This window comes from Ovis canadensis, chromosome 8, assembly GCF_042477335.2.
Source record: "Ovis canadensis isolate MfBH-ARS-UI-01 breed Bighorn chromosome 8, ARS-UI_OviCan_v2, whole genome shotgun sequence".
NCBI classification, from domain to species: Eukaryota; Metazoa; Chordata; class Mammalia; order Artiodactyla; family Bovidae; genus Ovis; species Ovis canadensis.
In genome coordinates this window covers 37119544-37133530 of record NC_091252.1, presented here as the reverse complement: position 1 = coordinate 37133530, position 13987 = coordinate 37119544, and the positions used below count along the sequence as shown (strand labels likewise).

The window sequence follows — 13987 nt, the reverse complement described above, 5'->3', positions numbered from 1 at the left end:
AAACCCATACCCCCTGCAGTGGAAGCAAGGAGTCCTAACCACTGGACCACAACAGATGAGCATCTTTGTAGTTAAGTCTATGTACAGATGCTTAAATATTTCCTTAAGCTAAATTCCTAGATTTGGTCTTTTTAATATGAAGTGACACATTGCTTTTTAGATAATCTTAATAATTTACATTCATACTAGTAAAGTGTTTCCATGCATCTCTGTCAACACTAGGGATTGCAATTTTAAAAACTATTTTAGTTTGATAGGCAAAAAAACTATATCACATTTTAATATGTATTATTTTTGATCATTCTTATAATCCTTCAATAATACATACAGCCAAATGTAAAGCTAAGATAATGCATATATGTGGATTCAGTCAGTTCCTTTAAAATATATTAAGTCCACTTTCTTGATTTTACTTGGCAAAAACATACTTATCATCCTATATAACACCTAATTAGATGTAGCACAATATACATTTAGAACACTCTGGGGTTTATAAACAAACTACTGAATGCAGTTGTTAATGTTAGGTTTAATATCAAGTTTCATTTTATTTACTGGTATATAACTTCTCCTAAGCTTCTATTTCTATAAGGCTTTGATCATAAGCTCAGTATTTTCTGTGATTTCACTTCACTTGAGATTCCTTAAAGGAGATTGGAGGACAAGCGGACATGCTCAGAAAGCAGTTACTCCAAACAGAGCAAATTATTGCTCAATATTCCTATCCTCACCATCATATGGCCTTATAATTCAGTAAGCAGCTCTATTCATTCCTAACATCAGATACATTAATTTTAAGACCATGTTCTTTATACAGATAATTTCTAAGCTTATTAACTATCCATTTTACCTTTAAAGAAAAGCAGAGGTGGAAACTTTCATTTCAGATTACAGAAGAGTAACTGGTACTAGACTAAAAGATTCAGGGTAATTGTTTCTGGGCAGTGAGCAACAGGCAATGTAGGACGACGCTCCTTAAGAAAAGGGAAACTCATATGAAATGAGCCTCAGGTTGCCTGGAGATAATTTCCTAAACCCAGGGCAGTATGCTAGGTCTAAGCAAAGTGTGGCTATACTGCCGAGGAGATAAGTCTAGAATTCAGGCAGGCTGTATCTGCAATCTGTGGAAAAGGGCATCTGTGCAAGGGGAAGGAGTTAGGAGTTAGTAGTGCAGATGGGGGTTTCTTTTGAGTGGCCCAGGGCTACGCTGAAAAATGAGCAGGGAGAGGCTTACTACAGAGTAGCTGTTGGGGACCTGAGTCTGCAACAGAACTTGTAAGACAGTGTTGTAGTTGAAGGTCTGGCCATGGCAGAGTGGAGAGACTTCATTAACCCCTTATGAACAACCGAAGCATCCAGCTGAGAGCTCAGGAAAACTATGTCTTGGGAGTAAGGCATAAAGTAAGGCCACCGGAGGCAAACCTAAAACCAAGCACTAACAACAGGCCTGTGGGATAGAATATGGAGACTGAGTCTTGTCAATTTGGAGGGACTTAGAGAGCACTTTCAGCTTTCCAGAGATTCATCTTAACAAAACATAAAAAGCAGGTATGCACAAGCTCAGATGATCAGCCAGTAACTCAATTGCTGGCTGGAACAAAAATAAACATGCTTCAGAGGAGGATAATAAAAATCCAGAATCTGTACAACAGAACATCAGTAATATCCACTACATAATCATGCAAAGAAACAAAAACACATGACCTACAGTTAAAAAGCAGTCAACAGAAACTAATACAGAGATGGCCAGGTGCTGAATTTAGAAACTATCACAAGGCATGTTCAAAAATCTAAAGAAAAGATATTCAAAAAGTTAAAAGAAAAATACAGTCTTAATGAGTGGATGGAGAAATCCGCCGAATACAGAAACTATCAAAAGAAAAAAACCAAATGAGACTGAGGGACTAAAAATAACTGAAATACAAAATTTACTGATTGTTCTTAACAGCAGGTTGGTGACAACAGAAGAAAGTTAGTAAACTTAAAGACAGATCATAAGAAAAACAATGAAGAAAAATGTACAGAGGCTCAAGGATCTGTGGGACACTATCAGCTAGTATAATATACATACTGAAATTATGGAAAACAAAGGAAAAAAGAAAAAAACTTGAAAACAGCCAGGAAAATGTAATTCTGCTTCAGATGCAGAAAGCAGCAAAAGCATGTCACTCCAGTCCAACAATGATAAAAACCAGGATAATATACATAATCATAAGTTGTTGTTGTTTAATTTTTATTTTTACTTTATTTTACTTTACAATACTGTATTGGTTTTGCCATACAGTGACATGAATCCACCATGGGTGTACATGTGATCCCAAACATGAACCCCCCTCCCACCTCCCTCCCCACAATATCCCTCTGGGTCATCCCCGTGCACCAGCCCCAAGCATGCTGTATCCTGCATCGGACATAGACTGGTGACTCGATTTTTACATGATAGTATACATGTTTCAATGCCATTCTCCCAAATCATCCCATCCTCTCCCTCTCCCTCTGAGTCCAAAAGTCCGCTATACACATCTGTGTCTTTTTTGCTGTCTTGCATATAGGGTCATCATTGCCATCTTTCTAAATTCCATATATATGTGTTAGTATACTGTATTGGTGTTTTTCTTTCTGGCTTACTTCACTCTATATAATCGGCTCCAATCATAAGTTTTATTGAAGCCTAAAGTAAGGTAAGGCTGTAAAAGAATCAGGTGAACTAAATTTTGTAGTTTCAAACCCACTGAAGGATAGACAGGACACATAACGTATTTCATCTTTGGCAGAGAACAGGAGGGAGAGGCAACTCATAAAAGCAGGTAAGAAGAAAACAGTTAATGTGTTATTAAATTCTTAAAGGTCATGTATGAGCCAGCATGACTATTTAGTAGAATCACTGGAAGCCGTAGACACTAGGGCAGGGCGCACAGAAATGAAATGTTGCAACTTCCTCCAACCCATCTCTCATATGGAACCTTGAGCTGCTGTGGGACCAGGAGGAAACTCTCCAATCCTTAGGGTTTATGCAGAGATTCACTATCTTTGGGAAAAGAAGAGATGCCAAAGATGTCTGTGGCTGGGAGAAGGTTGGTAGTAAAAGCTGCACTAGAGGGAAGGGCAGGAAACCTCCCGTTCCAACTGTGGGCCTTGTACCAAGTAACAGGCAGCAGTTGTCTACCACTAGGAAAGGGGAAAGAAACATTCCCACCATAGCTTTCAGGCAAAGAAATACCACTGCAGAGGCAGGAGTAAACACGTAAGCCATTTTCCTCTGTGGGAGAGTCAGGAAACCTGCTAGGGCCACGACTTGGCAGTGATGCAAAGTGGAGGTCCATTGCCATCGTGGGACGAGCAGGAATGCTGAAGAAGCCTCATCCCCAAGGTCTAGGAGAACAGGAATTCTCAGACTAACTCTGGGCCTGGGGAAGTGAATAATCCCCCTGTCTCCACTCTAAGCCTTACACAGGCTAACAACAGCAGCAGCCATCCACTCATTAAGCTTGACTTTTCCATACACTGGAAAAAGGAGCAAGACTGTTGATTCCTCATCAGAAATAATGAAGGCCACAGGAAAAGGGAATAAAATCTTTACAGCAGTGAAAGAAAAAGAATTCTCAACTCTAGAATTAGTGAAAATATCATTCAAATATAAGGGGGAGATGAAGACATTTTTAGATAAATAAAGGCTGAGACAATTTGTTTTTAGCAGTCTTGCACTAGAAGAACTGCAAAGAAAACAATTCAGCAGTGTCTTAAAAGGTTAAACATGCTAATCATGTGACCTGGCAATTTCATTCCTAGAGAAATGAAAACGTATGCATACAGTTTTATTCACAACAGCCTCAAACCAGAAACAACTCAACTGTCCCTCAACAGGTGACTGGGTAAACTGTGGTATCCTCATACAAATGAGTATTATTTAGTAATATAAATAGGAACAAACATGTGCAACATGGTTGAATCTCAACATGCTGAGTTTCTTAAAAGAAGACAGACACAAAAGGGTAGTCTGTAAATAATTCTAGTAATACAAAGTTCTAAAACTGAAAAACTAATCTATAGTAATAGAAATTCAATTTGTACTTATGTGGGTAGTTAAGGAATAGTTAGATTAATGACAGAGCTGTATATGGGAATTTTCTGGGTGTTAGAAATGTTCTTTATCTTGTTTGGGCTAGCGATTACAGGGTGTATACATTTTTCAAAGTCACTGCACAATATACTTCAAATGTGTGCATTTAATTGTATATAAATTATACTCCAGTAATAGGGCTTCCCTGATAGCTCAGTTAAAGAATCTGCCTGCAATGCAGCTGAAACCCCGGTTCAATTCCTGGGTCAGGAAGATTCACTGGAGAAGGGACAGGCTACCCACTCCAGTATTCTTGGGCTTCCCTTGTGGCTCAGCTGGTAAAGAATCCACCTGCAATGCAGGAGACCTGGGTTTGATCCCTGGGTTGGGAAGATCCCCCTGGAGAAGGAAAAGGCTATCCACTCCAGTATTCTGGCCTAGAGAATTTCATGGACTGTATAGTCCATGAGATCACAAAGAGTTGGACACAACTGACTAACTTCCACTTTCACTATTCATTTTTAAAAAGAGATATTATCCTGTTCAGAGTTATAAAACATTACCTGTATAGATCTGTCTTGTTATCAAACCAATCTGATAAGACTCGAAAAGTAAAGAGGGGAAAACGCTGATGAAGAACATGAAAGCTCACGTTTTCAAAGGTGTAGTTATTTAGAGCCACCTAGGGGAAAAAAAAAAGAAAAACTCCATTATAATAACATTCATACTTACATGTGAATTTGTTTCTAAAAGATTCTAAATATTATTTCTAACTTTTCATACGATATGAAAGCTACTTGTAAAAATAATCTGTTACAATTAAATCACAATTAATTTAAAACTATGTAGACACAGCCTACAGGACAGAAATGTTTGTACTAAATTAACATTTAATTGGAAAAATAATCAGACCTGTAAGATTGAACTTGGTCATATAATACTTACTTTAGAGATCCCAGTTCTTATCACTTCTGTTTATATCTATGCCAATACAAATACTGACAAACAGATTATTGTCAAGCAAGTTAATTTTTTGTTCTTCCCATACTTACTTTCTGGTCCTGGATGACAGGCTGATTAACATGCTCCCACAGATTCAAGAATGAGTTACCTAGTTAAAGGCAGGCATTCATCCTGCTCACAAGAATTACATCAGAACTAAGACCCAATACATGGACATTATAGGGTCACTTAACTTCATCCCCAAAGCAAAAGATTAAAAAGAAATAGCAGAAATGTTTCTTTATCTTCTAAATATGTAAGTGAAAGCTGTGTTACTAGGGAAAGAATACTGGAAAAGGGTCCAAATTCATAAAAACATACCTCTAGCTAGATGATCTCATAAATACCTACAAGACACAGCAATCTAGACAAAGACAGTTATTTCACTGTAAAGGAAAATTAAGGAATCAGCAGTCACCATTCTTAGGGCAGCTTGGGGAACAGTTCAAATAGCACTTCACATTTGTATATAATAATCTTCAAATACTTTCTTTTCTACGTCTACAATCCAACAAGTACAAAACAGAGACTGAATGTTAAGCTCATCTCAGTCCAGTGACCCAAACTGGTCTCACTTTATCTACAATTTATATCAATCTCCAGAAAAACAGCACCAAAATGTGGCATATCTCATGGAGTGTGTGTATGTAATTTACACTTGGATACACAGACTTTTAAACTTTGGGATGAGCCTATTTATTATAAAGTCAGCAGTATAAAATAGGTAATAACACATTATCTTGAAAGTAAATTGCCACCATTTTTTAAAAAATTGGTATTGCCCTGGAGTACTTCCCTCAAAAATAAATGAATAACTCATTATCAAATCCCCATACTTGAATGACTCTTGTACATGTTAATGAATATTTTAGTTTTAAAATTTTTTCTATTAGTTTCATAGAAAATGGAACCAAATATCTGACCTCAGGTAGTTATATGATTACCTAATACAGAGTTTAGCACTTCAGACCAAACCAATACTTCTGCTAGAGTATACATCATCATTATAACAAGTAAAAAATCTCTCCAGCAAAGATCACCTTGTAGCTTTCATTATGGGAAGACTTGAAGTCTCCCATGTAATAAGTTGGTCTGTAAGGATTAACTGGGAGATTCTGTGATCTCAAAATACACTTAAATAAAATTTTAGAAATTGGTCTGTAATACCTGAGGCAGATGGCAGACCCATGTTCTGAGTTGATTTTATTTCAAATAGATTAAAATAGATAAATTTATTTCATAAATTGGATTAAGGCTAAAATATTATAACCTTGTAGCACCCACTCTACTTTGGGTCTTATTAGTGTCACAAAAGTGTAAAAATGCTCAGCTATAATCCCAGCTGTAAGTAAAATTAAAGGAAAGAAAACATGAAGTCTAAAATTAAGATATGTGGAATGTTTTAATCTTTAGAGTGGTTTTCATCATTGTAGATGGTGACTGCAGCCATGAAATTAAAAGACGCTTGCTCCTTGGAAGACAAGTTATGGCCAACCTAGATAGCATATTCAAAAGCAGAGACATTACTTGGCCAACAAAGGTCTGTCTAGTCAAGGCTATGGTTTTTCCAGTAGTCATGTATGGATGTGAGAGTTGAACTATAAAAAAAAGCTGAGCCCCAAAGAATAGATGCTTTTGAACTGTGATGTTGGAGAAGACTCTTGAGAGTCTCTTAGACAGCAAGGAGATCCAACCAGTCCATCCTAAAGGAAATCAGTCCTGAATATTCATTAGAAGGGCTGACGCTGAAGCTGAAACTCCAATACTTTGGCCACCTGATGCCAAGAGCTGACTCATCGGAAAAGACCCTGATGCTGGGAAAGATTGAAGGTGGGTGGAGAAGGGGACGACAGAGGATGAGATGGTTGGATGGTATAACTGACTCAATGGACATGAGTTTGAGTAAGCTCTGGGAGTTGGTGATGGACAGGGAGGCCTGGCGTGCTGTTGTCCAGGGAGTTGGTGATGGACAGGGAGGCCTGGCGTGCTGTTGTCCATGGGGTCACCAAGAGTCAGACACGACTGAGCGACTGAACTAAACTGAACACAAATTTATAGTGAACCCATGCATTTTAATGTATGTATACATCTATGTAATCACCATATAGATGAAGAAATTTCTAGGGCACTGGAAGGCTGCCTTGTGCCCTTTTCCACTCAGTACTCACCAAAGTTATAGACTAGGCTTGTTCATTTTAAAACTTCATATTTCCATACTTTAAATGGGAACATTTAACATGTACTATTATTTATCTGGTTTCTTTTGGTCAAAATTACCTTTAAGATTCAATAGCTGTTCAGTGTGACAATATTCCATCGTTCTTCATTGCTAGGTGGTATTCTTTCGTTACAGCTGCTTACTCTGCACCCTACTACACGCCAATTATTGGTGACAAGTCTATCTCCCATAGCGTTCTTTGACAGCAGCCACATCTCTGTACCTCCTTCCCACTCACTCCTCACTCTGCACCAAGACTCAACAGTGATCTGCCTTTCCTCTAAATGTATATATCATTTATGTCTCATTTGGCTCTTATACGCCTGTAGGGTCAGTGACAGATGGTCTATCAAAACCATATATATGGGAGATATTTGTATACATACACATCACTGCCCGCCCCCACACTCTTTTCAAACATGCTCTCTGTCCTCAGAGAACTTATTATCTGACTACTCCTCCTTAGCATCTGATTCCTCTGTTTCTCAAAATGTTTTCATTCACAAAACGTTGTGCTTGCATCAACCCTGCTGGCTCTCTCCATTTACTTCTCAGTGATCTCATCCACACTCTAATGTGACTTCCAAGGCTGTACCTCTCATCCAGACTCTACCACATAATTGGGACTTTCCTACTTAAATGTCTGCTGAGTATATTTACGTGGATATATGACTGATTTCTCGTGCTCATTATTCTTAATCTTCAGTTTCCCATCTAAACATGATCTTAAACCATCTATGTCAGAACCCTGATTATCATTCTCGACACATCTTCCTCTTCATATTTTTGTACATCCAATTCTTGCGTACTCTCTAAACTGTTTTGTGAATCCTGATATCACTGTCAACTTTCATTTGAGGTACTACAATAATGCTCTTACTGGTTTCCTTACCTCTGGTCTTCTCCCCTTCTACACCACTATAAGGAGACAAGTCTCTGAGATAATATCACATCAGTGCCTCTGTATTACCTTAACTAATCCAACGATCATACTCTGAGACCTGTGATTACCAGTAATTGTATCCTCTCCATAATTTCATGCAACCCATCCTCTTAACACTGTCTCCTTCTGGTTTACTCCCCTTGGTGCCTTGACCTCTTTGCTCCTAACCTAGCTCTATTTCACAGTTAATTATCATAATCCTTACCTCACACTAACATTTGGTTCTCTGCCCCCTCTTGCTTCCTTTGTAATTAATTCAATTTTAGTAAAGCCATAATTCTTTGCCTGCAAGCTGTGATGAAATCTAAACCTCTGTCATTCTGCACTTGTATCTGTGAATCTGAACACAGTTGGCAGGTATCACTTTACTTTCCTGATGCAAATCTCAAATTGGGTAGTCAATGCCTAGCTTCTATATTTTCTTAATTAACCACTCTCAAATTCCCCTAGATGACACTTCTCTCTTCAAACCCAAAGAGCCCCTCCAACTGCTCACTCTCAGCTAAAAACAGTGCTTCTTATTTCAGAGAGAAAACTGAAGCAGGGGCTTCCTTTGTGGCTCAGTAGTAAAGAATTTGCCTGCCAATGCAGGAGTCATGGGTTTGATCCCTGACCTGAGGAGAACCCACATGCTGTGGAGCAACTAATTCCATGCACCACAACTATTGAGCCTGTGCTCCGCAAGGAAACGCCACCATGAAAAACCTGCATGCCACAATCAAGAGTAACCCCTGCTCGCTGCAACTAGAGAAAAGCTCAAGCAGCAACAAAGACTGCTAAAATAGAGGAAACAGCTATACTCTTAACCTTAATTTTATATAAAACTTAACTTGATCTAAATATAAAACAGATCTGCCCAGATCTGTGCACTAGAGATGGTGTTCTGTAATAGCTATTGAACTAAATCAGTTCAATATTTGTTGAAACTGATCTGTTTCCAACCTACTTTGCAAATTCTTGAAAAGCCTGGATTAAGTTGATATCTGGAAGTCCTCTAAATAAAATCCTTTGGGGGAAGAGTCATTTATTCTTTCATTCAGGCAGTCAACAAGTATATTATGAGCACTATTAAGAGGTACTTTGTTACTGAGGATTCAGAGTCTAGAGGGAATAGCAATAATTCTATATTAAAGTTATACAGGACAGTGAAAACTATTAATAGTATATTTTAAAAATAAAATAAATTTTAAATCCAAAGTAACATTTAAAAAAAAGATACCCATTCAGCTATAAATTGTATCTGGGTGGTGCAACTGTTGTTGAGGTGTCCTAGAAAGAACAAGGGGATTTCACTTTCACTTTACAAACTCTTCTGCTTTTTTAAAATAGAAAATATAAATTATTTTAAATAAAGAATATATAAAAAAACAGATATAAAGATTAAAGAAAACAATAATAGAGTTAGAAATAGCTGAGTGCTGTAGGGAGATACAAAGAAATAAAGATAAAAAGGAGCTTCTGGAACTGTTTAAATCCAGGAAAAATAGTCTAAGGGCCTCTAACATAAAGAAATTCTTAGGGCCAAAATCTAACCCTTAAAGTTCTGTACAACTTGAGATACAAGACAATACTTCCCACAAGTGTACTCAGAATTTCATGGAAATTTCCAAATTGCCACTTTGGGTTAGAAAAAAGTGATAATCTAATTTGGCTCATCTAGGAAAGTTCGGGGAGACCAGGATAAATTACCCTACTCATAACTTTCTCACAGTTGTTCCTCACAGATACAAAAATAAGAGCAGAGATGTTATATATTCAGCCTAGAGTTAGAGAAAGCCCTTGACCTTGAATTTTCTGTAAGGACTAAAGAAAGCCCTGAACTTTGAAAAAATACTTACTCTTTAAACTGTGATTTAAAAAAGAAAAATAATAAACTGTGATTTTTTTAAAGCTAATAATTGATAATTGTTAGAGGTGCCTTTTGGATCTTCAGGAATGAAAAGACGCCTAAAACTAAGAATTGATGATTTAATTTTGTGTTTATATACTTATGTGTTCATTCCAGGCAATATCAGAGACTGAAGTCTGAAATACGTAATAGAATATATGAAACAAACACATCATAATCTCTGTACCTTTCATATCCTGTGCTGCGTCACCAGGAGTTGCAGTTGACCCTTGAACAATACAGGGGTTAGGGGCACTGACCCTCATTCAGTTGAAAAACCTGTGTATAACTTTACAGTTAGCTCTTCATGTCTGCATATCCGCATTGCAGATTCAACCAATCTGCAGACTGTATAATACTGTACTATGTGTTTACTGGAGAAAAAAAATTCACCAGTAAGTGGACCTGTTTAGTTCAAAGCTATGTTGTTTGAGGGTCAACTGTGTTTTTTAAATCACTGGGGCATTACTGTGCTGACAATATTTTAAGAAGAAACAACAGGATAAAATTATCCTCAAGTAGGTACATTTTCAAATTAGATAAAATGTGAGCATAACTTCAGGTCTATGGTGCAGAGAGAGAATAAAAATCATAAGGCTTTCCTGCTGGCTCAATGGTAAAAAAAAAATCTGCCTGCTAATGCAGGAGACACAAGTTCCATCCCTGGTCCAGGAAGATCCCACATGCTACAGAGCAACTAAGCCTATGTGCCACAACTACTGAGCTTGTGCTTAAGAGCCTGGGAACCGCAACTACTGAGCCCACATACTACAACTACTGAAGGCTTTGTGCCCTACAGTCCGTGCTCTGCAACGAGTGACCGTAATGAGAAGCCCTCCCACCTCAACTAGAGAGTAGCCCACACTCACAGCAACTAGGGAAAAGCTCGAGCAGCAAAGAAGACCCAGCACAGCCATAAATGAATGAATGAATAAAATTATTTTTAAAAGCAAGAATACCTAAATTTTATATAAAGAGTGTATTTCCTTATCTGGAAGAATTACTGTGTGATAGGTCCCAAAAGAATTGCAGAGAACGTGCCTGGAAATTCAAATTTTTATATAAACCTAGAAGAGCCAAAAAAGATCAGAACAAATAATAAGTGTACAATAGAAATAGAACGTAGTTTCAAAAGGAAGTAGTTGAAGAATAGAATCCTCTCTAAAATATAAACATTTTATCTGATATTGTAAGTCCAAAATTTGAGAATAGACCCATTTATTGCAGATATCTTTTTTCTTACATTTTTGGTGAGTGATTGCATATTAGTAAGATAGTTTCATATCACCAAACTCCTTATCTGGGTCTCCAAAAACTCAACTGGAATGTGCCATTAACTATTTCCAAGTACTGTCTTTCCACTATTTCTTGCTGAGTTGCTAAGTTGTGTCCCACTCTTTTGTGACCCCATGGACCAGCCAGATAGGCTCCTCTGCCCATGGGATTTCCAGGAAAGAATACTAAGTGGGTTGCTATTTCCTTCTCCAGGGGATTTCCCTGACCCAGGGATCAAACCCATGTCTCTTGCACTGGAAAGTGGATTCTTTACCACTGAGCCATGAGGGAAGTCCCTTTCTATTTCACCTGGGTTTTAAATATCCTAATTTCAAAAAGTTCTTTCCCATGTCTACACTAAATTTTTCTTACTGTAATAAATTAAAAAGGCCAAGTTGAATTTATCTGGCCTTGTGTAAAAATGATTTCAGAGCAAAAAGTGATGAAATTATACAACATTCCATAGACACAAGATAACATTTTATGACAGCTATAGACTTACATAGCCAATGCTATTTGTGCTTAGACAGAAACAGGGAAAAAAATCATCAATAATGAAGTTAAGTACTTTTATAGCTTTGCATTTTAGAAAGTAGTCATTGTTTTTGAAACTCTTAAGTATAAAAAAAGTAATTCACAAAGAAGCATACACTATATAAGAAGCTATACTGATGTTCTATAATGATTAAATCATTACATTGATCTAATCTCTTACTTCCAAACCAAATTTCAAATAAAGTACCTTACCTCATTTCTCATGATTCTCCAAAGATTTAGTGTAATTCGGCCAACAATATTTATCTCACTCATTGTATCTGATCCATACTCATCTCTTTCGGCTGCAAATCTATTCTCAGTTTTGTCATCTGTAGAAATGAATACAGACTGCATCAGGACTCACAGAAATCAAATTTCCAAGCGAACCATAAGAAAATGAGAATTATAAAAATGAAGATGAAGTATAAGGATTAAATGTAATTCACAGTCTACTTTGTATTAGAGTTAAGAGAATAGTCATTATTTTGATAGGTTTTTCTGTCCTCTTTAAGTTATAAAAGAATTTTGCGAAATAAATGTATCTGAAAACTGTATATATTTTTAACAATAAAACATATATATATACACACACATGTGTTTTTAAAATAAATCCTTTTCTCTTTAAAAATGATAATTACTGGTGCTATTTTTATGAATAGCTAATATCACATTATTCTTTGGTGTTTGGATGAAAAACATTTATTATGAAACTTGTCATCTCTTGCAAAAAAATGGTAGAATTTTTAACCTAAACAATTCTCTGAAAATTTGTTGACATTAATTAATGATGTTCATATTGAGGATGAAATTCTATTAACTATATATAGAGAACTAGTTGAAGAGTACCTCTTATAGCATATAGACTTCTGAGTTTAGTTTCTAAGTGATGATTATATCTAGAATAGAAATCAAAATGTGTTTCTAGTATATAACACTGGGTATAAATGAATGTTGTTGATTAGAGGCTCTGGAATAATAAGTATATTCATCGACTCAATGGACATGAATTTGAGCAAACTCCAGGAGATAGTGAAGGACAAGGAAGCCTGGAGTGCTGCAAGTCCATGGGGTTGCAAAGAGTCAGACACGACTTAGCAACTGAACAACAACAACGGTATTTGAATGTCTGCTGAGTGCAAGAACTAACATTATTTTAATACAGCTACTTTATTATGTTTGTACTATAGTGCAAAATAAAAATTATACTTTCTACTCAGAAATGGTTTATCTTGCCCCAGGTCATGTAGTAACAAAAACTAGTATTTTAAACCTGGGTTAGTTGATTATAAAGACCATGTAGACACACCTACCACTCTTCTTTATTTTAGAGACATAATTCCTAAAAGATTTTTTCAAGTGTATAGCATAGTGATTTAGTATGTTTGCAGATTATATTCCATTATAGTTTATTACAAGATAATGGGTATAATTTCCAATGCTCTATAGTGAAACTAACACTATATTATAAATCAATTTAAAAAAAGGTTTCAATTTAACACCTACATAATGTTTATTACGTCCTCAGGCACTGTTCTCAGTATTTTACAATCACCTTATGAGATAAGTTCCATTACATCCCCATTTTACAGACGAACAAACTGTAACCTATCCTGTTGGACATCCAAATCCTGTTGGCCAGGGCTTGAACCCAGGTAGTCTTTCTGCAGAATGAACTCTTTAGCACTAGTGCTCTTTACTATGCTTCCTTAAATCATGGCCTTTCTACAGTTTCATGCCACCTCATAAATGGTTTCAGCAATGTTCTAAAAGGATAGGAGGTTTCATTCATTATTCTGAAGTCATATACCTTGTTACAAATTAATAAACTAGTAGGTCAGTTTTCATTCCAATTCCAAAAAAGGCAATGCCAAAGAATGCTCCAACTACCGCACCATTGCACTCATCTCACATGCTAGTAAAGTAATGCTCAAAATTCTCCAAGCCAGGCTTCAGCAATATGTGAACCGTGAACTCCCTGATGTTCAAGCTGGTTTTAGAAAAGGCAGAGGAACCAGATTGCCAACATCCGCTGGATCATGGAAAAAGCAAGAGAGTTCCAGAAAA

The 13987-nt window shown here is 36.7% G+C and overlaps 1 protein-coding gene across 5 annotated transcripts in view; it reads right to left on the bottom strand.

The window, feature by feature from the left end:
• The window catches only part of REV3L (REV3 like, DNA directed polymerase zeta catalytic subunit), a 175596-nt gene that overhangs the window by 34328 nt on the left and 127281 nt on the right, over positions 1 to 13987 (bottom strand). For all 5 annotated transcript variants that reach the window (XM_069598110.1, XM_069598108.1, XM_069598105.1 and 2 more), the window contains 2 exons: positions 12134 to 12252; positions 4624 to 4742 (listed from right to left, as the gene is read on the bottom strand). In XM_069598110.1, coding sequence (XP_069454211.1) covers positions 4624 to 4742; positions 12134 to 12252 — 238 coding nt within the window. The remainder of the gene's footprint in view (positions 1 to 4623; positions 4743 to 12133; positions 12253 to 13987) is intronic.